Consider the following 15,635-nt stretch of genomic DNA (forward strand, 5'->3'; position numbering starts at 1 on the left):
TGTGAGAGGGAGAGAATGAGTGAGCAAGCAGGGGAAGGGCAGAGAGAGAGGGAGACAGAATCCCAAGCAGGCTCCATATTGCCAGAGTGGAGCCCAACGTGGGGCTTGAACCCGTGAACCCTGAGCTCATGACCCGAAACAAAATCAAGAGTTGGATGCTTAACTGACTGAGCCACCCAGGCACCCCGCCCCCCCCCCCAGTCATTTTGGTTAACGATAAAAATAAATTATTGGCTGTAAATGAACAAAAATGAAACAGAAACACAAAGTTAGCAGAGAAGGAAATTAAAATTATTAAAAATTTAAATTAGAAAAAATCAACAAAGTGCTCTTGGTGCTTTGGATTCACCTAGAAGAAATGAGACACCCCTGGGTATTAACTGAGAATGAAGTACACTTTTTTGTCTTTGAATTTTATGTGGCTCTGACAGGTGAATCTAGTGGGCATATCACTGTGACCTCCAAAACAGTTAGAAGATATTTTCAAAGAGAGTGAGTGAACTCATGACCTTTGTATCGATGTAACATGAAAATGTGTTAAGAGTCTTCACTGATGAGGAATTGGCGGATAATGTAACCAGTCCAGAAGAGAATCCAAAGAACGTAGAAATATTGATAATCTTTAAATGTGTCAACGGGGGCAAAATTGGGTTTAGTTTGGACCCCTACTGGACAAAGCATTCAGTATGTGTGTCCCTGACCGGCAATTTACAAAGGGCTGTCAAAGAGCTCAAAGACCATGGAAGGCCAGACCAGGTAACCTGGAGGGGAGTGTCCTCAAGACAGAGCACTGTGTCCGTGGAAAGGTTCCCGTTCTTGTTTGTACTAGACTGTTGAGGGCCAGGAGAAAGAGTTCCCTCGTAAAGAGGGTCCAGTGCAGTCAACAGGGAGACCAGGTTTCTGTCATGGATGTTTCCAGGCCAGTCCTGAGCAGGGCACAGTGACACCAGCGACACCAGTGACATCATAATGTCGGAGGTGTCATATAAGCAGCTCCCTGACCGGTGAGGGGCACACTTGGTAGGAGTCGGCGCCGACATCCTGCCACCCTCGGGCCAGCGGGACGGTCAGGCTGGGCCGATCGGGTTCCAACCCAGCACGCGGCATGTCTGGGAGGCGCCGCCGCCGGCACCGTCGCAGACGGAGGAGGCACGCGGTGTCCCGCTCCAGGAGAGCCGAGCTGCAATTCCCGGTCAGCCGCGTGGAGCGTCTCCTGCGAGAGGGTCGCTACGCCCCGCGCCTGAGCGCGTCCACCCCGGTCTTCCTGACCGCCGTTCTCGAGTACCTGACGGCCAACATCCTGGAGCTGGCGGGCAAGGAGGCTCTGGACAGCCACAAGATGCGCATCACCCCGGAGCACGTGCAGCGAGCCCTGGGCAGCAACCAGCACCTCAGGGGCCTCCTCGAGAACAGCACCTCCCCTCGGGGGGATGGGATGCCCCGAGTTCGGAAGTGGTGATGCCCGCGCCCCCTCGTCCGGACCCCGAAGCCGCCCACAGATGAGGGAGGCCTGGCCTTGTGTCTGCACGTGACATTAAAGGAGTTAACTCCAGGGCCGTGCCTCTGACCGGTGTCTGTTTCTGTCATTCGGAGGTAGCCGGAGGTGTCTGTCAGACATCCGGGAGGAGACCTCCCACGGGAGGTGGAGGGTGGACGGGGCGGTCAGTGTGGGATGCTGGACGCGGGCATTTCGGGGAGCGGTTTCGCTGGGGACAGTGCGGGAAGCGGCCCTGAGGGAGTAGCGGGTCAGGGGGAAGAGACTTCCTCACTGGCGCTGAGCCAGTCCAGGCTTGTGAGGCCAGGAGGCTGGCGGGGTGGGGGTGGCTCTCCCAGGCACGTTGAATGCCCAGAAGGAGGGTGGGGGCTGAAGACCACGACTGAGGTGCCACAGGCCTTATTCCCGACCGGAGACCATGTGGAAGTCAGGAGGTGATGGCAGTGGGGGTGGGTGGAGAGGGTGGCATAGCAGCCGACACGCACTTAACGGGCCAGGGCTTCGCGTGAAGATTGAGGAGCGACGGGGAAACCATGAAGAGGTACGCGTAGAAGGAACTATGCTCAGGTTGATTTGATGGCCTTATACCCCGCCTCCTTCCAAAAAAGGGCTCGAGGTAGGGATTATTAGCTAGTGCTGCGGTACTCTGTGGAGTATATCCTTCTGCCCTCTCTCGCGGACACTGGTCACCCGTATAGTACTATGAAAGGTAGCATCTGGCCTAAGACATGCGATCCTAGACGTTCTTTTTAAAAACCATTTGTTGATGTTTCTCTATTTGGAGAGAGAGCATACAGGGAAGGGGCTGAACGAGAGGGAGAGGGAGAATCCCAAGGGAGCTCCCTACCACCGGCGCAGAGCCCGATGCGGGGCTCGATCCCAGGAACTGTGAGATCATGACCTGAGCCAAAACCAACAGGCAGACCCTTGACTGAGCCTCCCAGGTGTCCCAATCCTATGAAGTTCTTCATGGTTATTGTTAATAGATTTATTTAGAAATATACTCCATTATAAACTCCTGTAGTAATCTCATTCTCCATGAAACACCTAACCCGTCTATGATCATATACTTGATGGAGCAACATAGAGTTATCAGTGGCTGAATACGTGTTTGGAGAGGTACAAGTGTGTTCCGTGTAAGTTCTGTCCCAAGTGCTGGACTCGGGAGGACATACAGTTCTTACAAAGACTCTTGTGGTGTTTTGGGTTAAAAAGAGTTGTCACGTCAAGTGTTCTGGCAGTCTTTCCCCTTCCTGTGACTGTCAACATTTAATATTTTCTCCGGTTCATCATGTGCTCAAGCCCCCCCCCCCCCGCAGCCCCCTGGACTGTCACAGAGGGCTGGTCAGAGGTTGCCTAGGCAGCGTGGACAAAGGGATCAGAGGAGCTGGGTTGCCATCCCAGTTCACCACTTTGTGGCCATGTGATGTGGGACACTCCTCTGTTGCCTCTGAAAAGCACTTTCCCGTGTGAAATGGGGATAATAAGGGTTCCCCCATCTTTGGATTCTTGCAAAGATTAAGTCATTGTGTGCCTGTCAACTGGCACATAGCACAGCGCCCGGCACAGGGTGCGCCCTGAGTGCGTAGCTGCACGTCTCTCCCTTTCTGTAGACCACATGCTTAGGCGTGCTTCCCCAGGTGCCCCTGGCCAGGATCTCACGCGATGGCCGGGGGCCTGGGCCACTGGCTGTGAGACCGCAGCCTGCTGAACCTTGGGGAGAGACAGAGTGCCACGCAGAGGAAGCAGCCAGAGGTACACCCAGGAACCAGACAGGCCTCAGCCTGGTTTCGTCTCTGCTCCCCTCTGCCTGGGGACTCACCCTCTCTCTGCTTCCTGCCACCATCTTTTAAAGTGTGGAGTTGGCTTAGCCTTTACCTACTTCATAGGAGTGTCCTGACAATAATAGTGTCAGGGTTGTGTTTAGAGCTGATTTGAATATGTGCTCGTACAAATCCAAGAAACTTTGCTTGCTCCACAATGCCATTCAACCAAATAGTTACAGAAACCTCACTGTCAAGATGTCTGCCTTTCCAAGTTGTGATTTATTGTAGAGAGCCAGGAAGGCCTCTTTGCCTTAGCCAAGCTCATCTGTTACTCCTGTGTTCATTCGAGTAGCAAGCAGGTATCTCTCTCTTTCTCTCTCTCTCTCTGTCTCGCAGTTGCAGGTGGAGATTCGCCTTCACCTGGTTATAGGATAGCACCCACATTGCCACCTCATCCCTGAAGTATAGTGTCTTTGTGTCCAAGGCGTGGTTTCTCATAGTCCAGTGTCTTTCGGCCAGGCGGGACTGCCTCCAGGGTGGATCATGCCAGGGAATGAGTCAGTGTGCTAAGATCTTGATATGTTGGTTAAAAAGCTGTCTGATTTTTAGAAGCAGTTGATTTGGCTCATGGCTTTGGCTTGTTTTAGCACAAAATAGTCTCCTGGGTATTTCACCAGAAGCACAGCTGAGGAATTCTTTAAAGGCTGGAGATGTGAGAGTAGATGGATAATCCATGTCTGGTTAGGAGACCTGTGTGGTCAGGTGGCAACCTTACAGTCCATGCAGTAGTCCACACTAATGGTCTCTGTGACACCTGTAGGGAGCCAGACTTCCTGGCCTCCTTCAGACTATCCAGCATCCAAGGTGGAATTTGGAGGTGGAGCTTCAGTGACTTCGTGTTGGCAAGCCATCTTCAGTCACAGGGGCTTTGGACAATCGGGCAGAGCACTACTTCCATCCCTTTAAGAACTGTGCTTCAGCTGTGCTTGTGGATTTCACAGGAAACATGGGGGCCAGGGCCAGTACAGGATGGGTGTAAATGCAGCCCCTGCCAAATCCCCCTCCTACACGTGCACAGGAATCCTCCACTCAGGGGAGGCAGATGGAGAGGGTGAATCACTGCCTTTGGGAAAGAATGAACCACCAAGTTTAGGTTCTTTGTGTGTTTCAAAAAAGTAGGAGGTGTGGGATGGTGAGCAAGGATCAGCTCTTGCTTGGGCCCTGGATTGAGGACACCATTGATGACCAGTGCGCTGTTGGGAATGGGAAACTAAAACCGGAGTGAGTAGGGACAGGGGCTGGGCTGGGAGGGGGGTGTAGCTGCCAAACTAGGTCTGGAATCAAAAAGTGTATCAGGGCAAGGTGGAGTCAGACACGGGTCAGCACAGTAGAAAACATAATGTGTGAGAAGAGATGAGCCCAAGAGTTCAGTCTGGGGGGAAACCTATAGGGTTGTGTGGGCTCAGGCATAGCATGAGCACAAGGCATGCGTATTAGGCCAGTCTCCCACTGAGAAAAATTGTAGGGACAGAGATGTTTTTTATTTTTAATGTTTATTTATTTATTTTGAGAGATAGGATGTACTACCCGGGAAGGGACAGAGAGATAGAGGGAGAGAGAGAATCCCAAGCAGGGTCTGCAGTGTCAGCACAGAGACTGACACGGAGCTCAAACTCATAAACTGTGAGATCATGACCTGAGCTGAAACCAAGAGTCAGACACTGAACTGACTGAGCCACCGAGGCACGCCGGGAACAGAGACGTTTGAAGGCCCAGGCTCCTTTGGTCCCTGAATCTGACAGATTCTATAGGATGTGGCCAGAGGGAGACCACTGACTTTTCAGAAAGGGCCTTTGGAGCCCCAAAATAGAATTCAAGAATAACATGACTGTCTATGAATCATTTATACAGCGTTTCAGGAAATCATTTCTAAAGCATAAATTATAAAAAGGCAGTTCACACGCTTAATCTGGACAGCAGATGGGTTTGGTAGTCCTACACAGACGTTTTAAAAGAGAATCAATTAGCTGCTAACATTTAATAATCAAGAACTTTTTACCTAAATAAAGCACTTGTCAGAGGGCGCATTGGGGGAGGTGCAGTAAGCCTCCCTGAGAATAAGCCGGAAGTGCACGGTCCTGGAAGCCTGTATCCAGGTTAGGTGAGGAGTCATCAGGATGTCCACAAGTGGAGGATGCAGCAACTCTAGGACAGGCCTCAGAAGGTGGTGCATGTGTGCAAGGTGCAGCCATTTTAGGGCCTGATAGATTAGAAGGTGCTTGGGAAGAGGGAGAAACCAGCCTAGAGGAGGATTGGGCAGGAGTTGCATGAATGGAGGAAACATCCAGCCTGTGGTAAGACCTAGAAGGTTGTGCGTGGTTGAAAGGAGCATCTGGCCTAGAGGAGGATTCTTGGCTGTGCATGGATAGAGGGAAACCAGCCTGGTGAAGGAACCAGCAACAGGTACGGCATTGGTGGGTGTAGCCAACCTAGGAGATGACCCTACAAGAGGCCCTTGAGTGGGGGGTGTACGTAACCTTGGGTGAGGCTTGACAGGAAGTGCGAGGGAGGAAAAGGTATTCAGACTAGGGAAGGACTCAGAAAGACCTAAATGGTAGATGAACACCTGCCTTAGGAGAAGACACCGAAGGTGGTACATGGAAAGAGGTAGCACCTAGTCTATGGCAGGACTGGACAGGAGGTGCATGGGTGAAATTAAAAGCCATTTTAGGGGAGTATCATGTAAGATGTACATAAGTGGAGGATTCAGACAGCCTGGGAGAGTATTCAGCAAGAGCTGTAGAGGTGGAGGGTACAGACAGGAATAGGGGAGGATCTGACTGGGCGTGTGTGGCTGGTAGGAGCATTCAGCCTAGGGGAGTACTCGGCCGGAGGCTTATGAGTGGTAGGCTGTGATAACTTAATAACTGTTTTTGATATTCTGTAATTGATGATTTGGCATCATGAAGTCATTGAGCTATTCTAACAGCCCGATATTTTCTACATCTCCATCATCCCAGTGTTACCCTGAGCATGAAGCCATCTTATAAACCCTCCAGCCACTCACTAGCTTCAATGTGTTTTGCTTCCTGCCTAGTAGGCGATGTCTTCACCTAGTTACTTCTCACTGATGGAGTAATAAATGTCCCAATTCCACTTGATCCGTCTGTCTGCATCTCCCTTCTAGTGAGCCCGTGTGACTTGCCGGGCCTTCTGCCTTCTGGGGAACTGTGAGTAATAAGCTGTTCTTTGAAAGGCAATTGTTTCTTATGACTGTAATCTTACTTTATGTGATTAAACAAATCTTGGGTACATTTGGAAACCGTTGGTGCAGTGAGCAGGGTGTCTGATGACAGATGGGGATGACGTGCCTCCAGGTTTACTAAACCAATCCAACAGACAGCAAATACCGTGGGAAGGCACTGCTGGCTGGCTGTTGGCTGCTTGTCCTTTAGTGGCCATCACACTGTGTTGTGTCTTTCTGGTATTGCAGTGGCTCTGCAATCTAAATTTTAGCAGAGCTCAAAAAGCTTAGTCCTCTCCAAGTGGTTGTCTAGCTTAGGGTGCTGTAGTCTGAGCAAGGTGGTCCCCATCTGGCTCCTTAAGTGTTTACAATGCACCTAATCTAAGGAAGAGAACCTAGGGCAGTTGGCCATTGCACTGTGTGAAGGTCCTTGCAAAGAAACAGGAGGTGGTTACCTCCCTCCTGATATAGGTGGTTCTGATCCACTGAACCTCCACTAGGAGTGAAGTCTTTAAGAACTACTCAACTAAAATCATCTTCCTTCCTTATAGGTGGTAGGCATACTGGCCTGACTTGTAGCAGATCACTGCTCACCTAGAGATATCCTTACACTGAAGAGACCTGCTGACCAGTGATGTGGTCCACTCTTTTTACAGAGTCTGTGGCTCCCTGCTCACATTTTTGGGTTGGTCCCAACCCCCTTTGCTATTTTGTCTGTCTTGTTGCTGTATTGCACTTTGTCTCTGAACCCTGTGGGTTATAAGAGTTTGTATTCTTAGAGGCCCTTGGCACAATATTTAATGAAAAAATGGAAGGACAGGGAACATCTAGTTCCAGCATCTCCAAAACTCCTGATGATGTATTCACTTTAATTAATACTTGTAGAATACTACAAGGGCACTCTTAAGTGGTCCTTAACACCTTAGTATGTCATCACTCCAAGTGCTTTGATTTTAGAAACAAAGCATAAGAACAAATCAGGAAGTGCCACATTTGACTTCTTAGAGGTGAATGTTGACCCCTTGGAGTTCGACTATGATATCTTAGAAAGGGAGGCTGATAGCAAACCATTGCTGCAGGCATTTCTTGTAAATACCCAATGGATTAAAACTGTGGGGAGTGAACAGGAAATTGAGACAGAGACTCACAATTTTACAAGGCTAGATGTATAAACCACTTTACAGGACTTTGCACAGAGAGAATTCAGGAAAAGTGGGCATACTATGTTCTAAAGATCTTTACTACTGTCTCCAAGCTCTGGCTTATGGTCCAAGAAATGAGGCAATTAGTGGGAAGAACCCAGGACTCCTAATGCTAATGTTCTCTGAGAAGTTTTTACCTAGGTTTAGACTGCTCCCTATGTGCCCTGGCTCAACTTGTACGTTAACTCAGTATACCTATCAAACAGCTGAAAGTGACACTTATGAGGTCAGTCAGAGCAGCCCCCTAGACAATTGCTATGCCGGGTGAGCCCCTTCTATTATTACACTGAATTTTTATGGCCTGGGAATGGGCTCACCCTAGCATAGCCACAATCTCTGCTCACGCTCATGATAAATGACAACAGCAAGAGAAGGCCAAAACATTATTACTCAAGATTGGCATGGTTCAGGGGCGCCTGGGTGGCGCAGTCGGTTAAGCGTCCGACTTCAGCCAGGTCACGATCTTGCGGTCCGTGAGTTCGAGCCCCACGTCAGGCTCTGGGCTGATGGCTCAGAGCCTGGAGCCTGTTTCCGATTCTGTGTCTCCCTCTCTCTCTGCCCCTCCCCCGTTCATGCTCTGTCTCTCTCTGTCCCAAAAATAAAATAAACGTTGAAAAAAAAAAAAAAAAAGATTGGCATGGTTCAGTGGGTTTATTGTTTTGTAGAAAACCCTGATCCTGCAGATAATGAAGTGATTTCATACCCAGAGCCTGCGCTCCTTGACCCAGAATCCAAGGAACTTTTCCTCAGTAGGGCCCTGCCAAATTATAAACCTGTCCTTTCTCTTATGGGCTATGCCCACACATTTAGGGAAGCACTAGAGGGATTAAGTATCCTAGTTGACCTGAAAGTGACTCACCCAATAATATGCAGGTTTTAGTTTATCAGAGCCAGCCACTGGCTGATCCTCTAAGCAGTTTCCCCCGGCAACCTCCTCTACATCTGGAACCCTTCCCTTGGTGATGACCCCCCCCCCCACACACACACATAAATCTCTCCATGGGGAACTACCATTTCCCGGGGTTCCCACAGGCCTCATCGCTGTGCAGCCATTTCAAATGCTCTGACTACTCAAGAAGGCATTTCTTAATTTAGGACCTTTTCCCTATCTATAACCAGCCCCTGCTGAGGCACTACAGAGCTTTCAAACATCATCCCAAGATAAACCTATATCTGGGCACCTTAGAGACCTGGGCATCCCTTATGAAAAAATTTCAGGCCAGTCTACCTTTAAAATCCAACAATTGGTGAAGTTGATAGATTATCTTAGCAAGTTTCCTTCATTTGATATGGGAAGCCCTGCTTGGCCAGAGGCTGGCATTATCAGTTCCTAGTTTGAGGAGTCCTGATGCCCCATGTCCTATTCTGACCTTAGACAGTGTCTGTCATCTAGCCCCTTCCCCTAGGGTGATGACAACTTCCTGGATTTTGTCCCACTGCCTGGAGATAGCCACACAGGAACTGATAGGCTACTAGAGCCTATCAAAAACATAAAATAACCAACTTTCCCTGGCTCTTTTAGATACTGGGTACAAGTCAGTTATTCTGGATAATTCTTCTCTTTTCAGAAAATATGGCCATCCATTTAAAATGCAGGGCCTATTTGGTCACCCCATTCACAGCATACAGGACACACACGGTGTTATGATTGATCTATGAAATTAAGTAAATTTACTGTGCTGATAGCCAGTCTGTCTCTGATCCGTGTGACCTTAGGCATGGACACCATTTTGGAAAATCTCTTAAATTGGAACAAACCAAAATCAGTAGTGGTTGTCATGGGACTTGCTCAGTGGGAACCTGTGAACCTTCCACCTCCCATTAAGATTGTCAGTATGTCTCAATATAACCTACAAGAGCGTAGAGCTGGCCACAGGCCCAGTATTTCAGATCTTTGAAAAGCTGGTGTTTTGGTTCCTACCATCTCTTCTTTTCACAGCCCTTCCAGACCAGAGCTAAAGAGCTCTGCACTGGCAGCTCAGAGCCTCCTCCAGATCCTCCGTCTCCCTGTCTCTCTGCCCCTCCCCACTCACGCTCTTTCTCTTAAAGATAAATAAAACATTTAAAAAAAAAATCAGTGCTGTAACTGAACAGGGAATGTGAAAAGGGCAAAGAATAGGAAACCCACACCATCTGTGGAGTTGTATACCTGGATAGTGGTATACCCGGGCCTTCACTGCTATGGTGCATCTGGACAGCAGTGTCATGGGGCACCCAGGAGGACCCACTCACCCTAGGTACAGTGATGTAACTGGGAAAAGAGGGAGAACCGGTCACAGAAGAGAAGCTCCACACCATCAGTGTAGTGGAGTTACTTGGACAGGAGACCCGAAGACCAGAAAGAGTTGGGCTAGTGGTATAACTAGACCGCAGATATGAACAAGACAGGAGAAGCCCCAGGCCATCTGTGTGGTGTTATAACTGGAAAGGGGATGTGAACAGGGCTCCCAACACATTGGTGCAGCAGTATTTTTAAGAAGGAAAGGGGCAAAGAGAAGGAAGTCCACACCCTCAGTATTGTGGTAACTTGGGCAAGGGATGTGAGTGGGGCCCAGAGGAGGATCCTCGCACCATCTGCACAGCAATTACCTGGACAGTGGATCTGAACGCAGCAAATGGGGAGATGCCCCTCTCAGTTCACTTATGTAAGTGGACAGCGCATGCACATAAGGTAGGGAGGGCAGCAAGCACCATCAGTGCAGTGTGTACCTGGCAGGGGAGGTGAACAGGGCAGTGGAGTAACTGGAAAATGCAAATGAACAGGCCAAAGAAGAGCATCCTCACTCCATCCACAAATGAGGAGGAGAAAAGGTGTCCTGCACTGTCACAATCGTCCTGCAACTGAACACAGATGTAACGAGACAAGAGGAGCATTTCTAAATGAACACTGTAATACCGTAACTGGCATGTGAATGTGCAAGGAATAAAGAAGCACATTCCCACGCCATCAGGGCAGTGGTCTCTATGGAAGGGGATTAGAATGGTGCAGAGAGGAGAATCCTGGCATCATTAGTGCAGTGATGGAAGGAGACAGGGGACGTGAACAAGGTAAAAAGAAGCATCTCCAAAAGCAAAGTGTGTGAAAGGGAGAAGCCCTGCGTCATCAACACAATGGTGTAAGTGCACCGTGGAACCAAAAGCTGCAAACAGAAAGAGCCCTTATATCATCAGTGCAGTGGGTACCCAGATAGGAATGTGAACAAGGCAGTGAGGAAGAGCCCTGTGCCATCATTAGTGCTGCCCCGGAAAAGGCTGTGAATGAATGAAAGGAATGAAAGGCACAGCCCGACATCATTAGGGCAGTGGTGTAAGTGGATGGCATTGTTAAAGCAACAAACAGAAGGAGCCCTACGTCATCAGGGCATTGATGGACTTGTGTATGGTGTGAACAGAGCAAAGTGGAGGGCCCCCCACAGTGGTGGAACTAGGTGGGGTATGACAAGGCAAAGAGATGAAGTCTGGCATAATCAAGACAGTGGAATACTTGGCAGGAGACAGGAATGGACACTGAAGAAGAAACCTGCACCATCAGAGCAGCGGTGTACTTGGTATGGGGTAGCAGCTGGGAAGAGAAGAGGGCCTTGCACTGTCAGTGAATGAAGCCCAGGGAGAGCCTTCCATGATTAGCAGTGGTGGAGGGGGAAGGATGATAGTAACTGGCAGAAAGGAGCCCTATACCATCAGTGTGGGGGTAAGCCCTATGTATGAGGCCAAGAAAAGAACCTCACAACATCAGTGCAGTTGGAGGAACTGGACGCTGGATTGTAAACAGCTCATAGAGGAGCGTCCCCTGACCTCTGTGTTCTGTTGTACCTCAGTAGGGAAAGTGAAGTGGAAAAAAACAAAGAAGCATCCTCACACTATCAGTGCAGTAGTATGACAGGAAAATGGACATGGGTGGCATAAGACAGAGTAGCCTGCATCATCAATGCAGTGGTTTCAGCAGACAGGAGATGTGAACGGGGCAAAGAAGAGGAGGAATCTCAAGTCATTGGTGCTGTAGCATAATAGCATCAATTGTGACTAGCGAAGAAGAGGATCCTGACACCATCATTTCAGTGTTGTAACTGGACAGGAGATCTGAGTGGGCCAGAGGGGAGTTCCCCACCTCATTTATGCATTGCCGTAATTGGCCAGGGGATCTGACTTGGCAAAGAGCGAGCATGTACCACAAGTGCTACTAGACGTGGGATATAAACGGGGCAGAAGGGAGCATCCCTACACCATCAGGGTGGTCATAACTTGGAAAGGGTAATTGTGCAGGGAAGAGCAGTCCACATAATCGTTGTGTTTACACAGGGACTGGGAGTGTGATGGGGGCAAAGAGGAATAAGTACTCACCAGGAGCACAGTTGTTACCAGGATGGTGTGAACTGACCCATCAGGAGGAGACTTGCAGTCAGTGCAAGTCAGTCAGTGGTGTGAGTAGACATGGTATTTGATCTGTGCAAAAGAGTATCCCTGTGCCATCAGTGAGGCAGCTGAACTAGAGAAAAGATGTGAATGGTGTAAAAAGAGGAAGGATGCATCATAAGAACATTGGTTTCCTTGGTGTAGGGAAAGTGAATAGGGGGAGGAAAAGAATCCTGATGCTGTTATTTCATCCCTACACTATCAGTAGCATTAAGTGAAAAGGTGATATGAGGGGTGCAGAGAAGAACAACCCTGCATAGTCAGTGTTGTGGTGAAGGTTTTCAGGGGATGTGAAAGAGGCACCCTGGAGTATCCTCTCACCCTAGTACCATGGTAGGACTGGGCCTGGTGTGTGGACGAGGCAATGAGGAGGGATACCACACGTCAGCACAGTCGTTGCCTGAGCGGGGGTTGAAAATGGAGCTGGCAGGAGTCACACACCATCAGTGCAGAGGTGCATGGCATGTGAAGAGCTCAAGGGCAGTGCACCATCAGGGTGGAGGGCAACTGGAAAGAAGAAGTGAACTGCTCGAGCAGGAGCCACCCCACATCATCATTTTCGTTGTTATGGATGTAAAAGGAGCAAAGACAAAACCCACATATCGCCCAATGGAATATAGGGAAGTTGAACAGGATAAAGAGTTGGATTCCTTCCACTTTAGTGCATTGGTGGAATCGGAGGGGTGATGAGAACACAGTGACGGAAGGAGTCTCATCCCGGCAATGCTGTACTGGATAGTTGATATGAACTGGGCAAATAATAGGAACCCTGAAACGTGAGTGCATAGGTGTAACTGGACACAAGGCATAAGGAGGACTATTAGGAGCATCCTCAGACCACAGGTATAGTGCTGTGACCTGAGTGCATTAGGAACTACACATAGGAGCCGCCCTATGTCCTCTGTTGTGGTTGTGTATGTGGAGAGGGAATGTGAAAAAGGGCAAAGAGGAAAAAATGAATCATCATTGCCATGTATACCTAGGAGTGGAGTGGGACAAAGAGTAAGATTCTTTTATTGCTGCTACAGTGGTACAAATGGAAAATTGATGAGGACAGGGCAAAGGAGAACCTTCATTAGATGGATGCAGTCACGTAAGTAGAGGGGGAACGTGAACAGGGCATATCACCACTGAAAAGGCGCAAGTGGAAACTGGGCAAGAACGGGGCAAAGAGGAACCTCCCCCTCCCATTGGCCCAGTTATGTAAGTGGAGTGGGGTGTGAATGGGTCAAAGAGAAAGATCTCTGTGTTGGCATCTTGATGGTATAACTGGATGGGGGACTTCAGCAGCAGCAAGAGGATTATGCCCACACCACCAGGGCAAGGCTGTCATTGAGACATGTATGTGAATGGGATGAAGAGCACGAGCCCTTCTTCATCACTGGCATGGGCTGATTGGACAGCGTTGTGGACGTGGCAAACGGGAGGACCTCTGAATATTCAGTGAAGTAGTATTTACTGGGCTGAAGGAGTGAACAGAGCAAACAGGAAGAGCCCTTCCTGCTTGGTCATGGGACTGGGGCCTGGACAGTGAATGTAAACAGGACAGTCAGGAGTATGCCAACCCTGGCAGTACAGTGGCACTGATGAGCAGCATATATGAATGGGGTAAAGAGGAGGAGCCGTTCACCGTCAGGACAGTGGTGAAATGCCAACTCAACAAAGAGCAAGAACACCAAACTACCAGTGTGGTAGGATAACGGGACAGGGGATATGTATTGGGCCCAAAGCAATAACGCCACCCCCTCAGTGCAGCTGAATAACTAGATACAAGAGTGTGGATGGAGCAAATACACAGAGCTCTAAATCTAAATCTTCCATGCATTGGTGTAATTGGGAAGAATATTTTATGGATATGAAGATGTGGAGCCTTACAACTTATTTAGCTAGATAAGGGCTGCGTATAGAGCAACGAAGATACAATAGGTGCAGTGCAGTAACTGTATAGTGTCTATGACTGGAGTCATTTGGGAAGATCCACATCAGTGCTCTGGAGTAACTGACAGTATACATGAACTAGGAAATTCTTAGGAGTCCTCCCACATAAGAGCAGTAGAGTGATTAGACAGTGTATACAAATGGGGATGTTAGGAGAATACCTGCCTCATCAGTGCAGTTGAGTAACTGTAGTGTATGCCAATGAGGCAATTAGGAAGAGTCCTACAATATCAGTACAGTAGAGTAATACACAGTATATATGAATGGGACAATTGGGAGCAGCCCTGTGGTGGAGTAACTAGACAGTGTGTGTTAATGTGGCGATCAGGTGGAGCCCTGCCCGTCACTAGTGGAGTAACTATATAGTGTATGCATGCAGGGTAGTTAGGATGAGTCCCACTATCTCATTGTAGGGGAGTAAGTGTACAAAGGTAGTGAAAAGGACAATTGTGAGGACTCCTGCTGCTCAGTGCAATCAACTAATTAGGCTGTGTATATGCATGGGGTAATTAGGTTGAACCTTGCCCCACCACTGTAGTGGAGTAACTGGTAGGTGATGTGAGTGGGTCATTTAGGAGGAGCCCTGCCGCATCAGTGCCCTGTAGTAAAGTCGACAGCGTATGCAAACAGGGCAATTAGAATCCCCATCACATTGGTGTGGTGAAATAAATGTACATTGTGAACAGAACAGTTAGGAGGAGCCGCACCCCATCAATGCAGCAGAGTGACCAGGCTGGGGATGTGAACAGGGCAGTTGTGGAGAGCTCCACTGTGTGTGTGTGCAGTGCAATAACTAGGAAGACCCCTACCTGTGCACTGCTCTGATGGGCTCAGCATTCCCACCGCTATACTATTTGGAGGAAGCCAGAGATGGCTTTGAATGCCCTCCCAAGTCAGTAAGACCTGCAGTGCTGTTATCCGGTACCCCAGGAGAATTACAAGTGTGCCTTCAAGATGGTGTGATTTATGGTCACGGTGTCGTAAAACATTTCATCTGCAGTAGGCTGATCTGCTTTTCGGAGCTTGAGGTGACCTTCCAGATACTACTGAGATAGTTAATGGAAAACCAATTTTCCTGCCATCCTGCTCACAGCCTGTCATGTATCGTGTAATATATATCACCGAACACTCCGAAAGCAGAGGTTCTAAATTTTCAGACATTGTAATTGCTTAAGATATATACCCTGACATAAATATGCATGATGGTTACACTCTAGAATATGAGGTAACTAACATGGAAACCAAGTCAATGACCCAAATCCAGCCCAGGTTGTTGTGACTTAAAGTCTTCATGGACTGTCTGGCAGCCTTGACAAACCGAGTTTCAGCCGAAAAGAGAATGGATCACAAAGCAACCCCTGCCACAGTTGGCACCTTATTGACGTTTCTGCAGGCATGGCCAGGAAATCAATGGGCTGTGAACGCTGAATTATCCTCTTATGCCCAGAAGTGACCCCTGCAGGCCAGGCTGCAGGATGTTAGCGGACTGACTTGCAGGAACACACACCATTCCTGGCTGCCGCTCCTTCTGCTCTGGGAATGGAGGGGCTGCCTCGGGTTCAAGGTTGTGGACCTGA

The 15,635-nt window shown here is 48.9% G+C and overlaps 1 protein-coding gene across 1 annotated transcript; it reads left to right on the top strand.

Annotated features, from left to right (window-relative positions):
• Nucleotides 1-606: 606 nt before the first annotated feature.
• LOC124509672 (histone H2A-Bbd type 1-like) lies at nt 607-1,554 on the top strand. The gene has a single exon (XM_047076382.1). It carries the CDS (start codon nt 1,106-1,108, stop codon nt 1,457-1,459), a length of 354 nt encoding a protein of 117 aa, XP_046932338.1. The 5' UTR covers nt 607-1,105; the 3' UTR covers nt 1,460-1,554.
• Nucleotides 1,555-15,635: the final 14,081 nt, after the last annotated feature.

Source organism: Lynx rufus, unplaced genomic scaffold (genome assembly GCF_022079265.1).
Source record: "Lynx rufus isolate CCGP_SWC_20201006 ecotype Redwood Valley unplaced genomic scaffold, mLynRuf1.p SCAF_14, whole genome shotgun sequence".
Taxonomy (NCBI): domain Eukaryota; kingdom Metazoa; phylum Chordata; class Mammalia; order Carnivora; family Felidae; genus Lynx; species Lynx rufus.

Bases quoted from the DNA above. Each gene is read 5' to 3' on its own strand.
- LOC124509672 (XM_047076382.1), top strand. From the start codon at position 1,106: ATGTCTGGGAGGCGCCGCCGCCGGCACCGTCGCAGACGGAGGAGGCAC.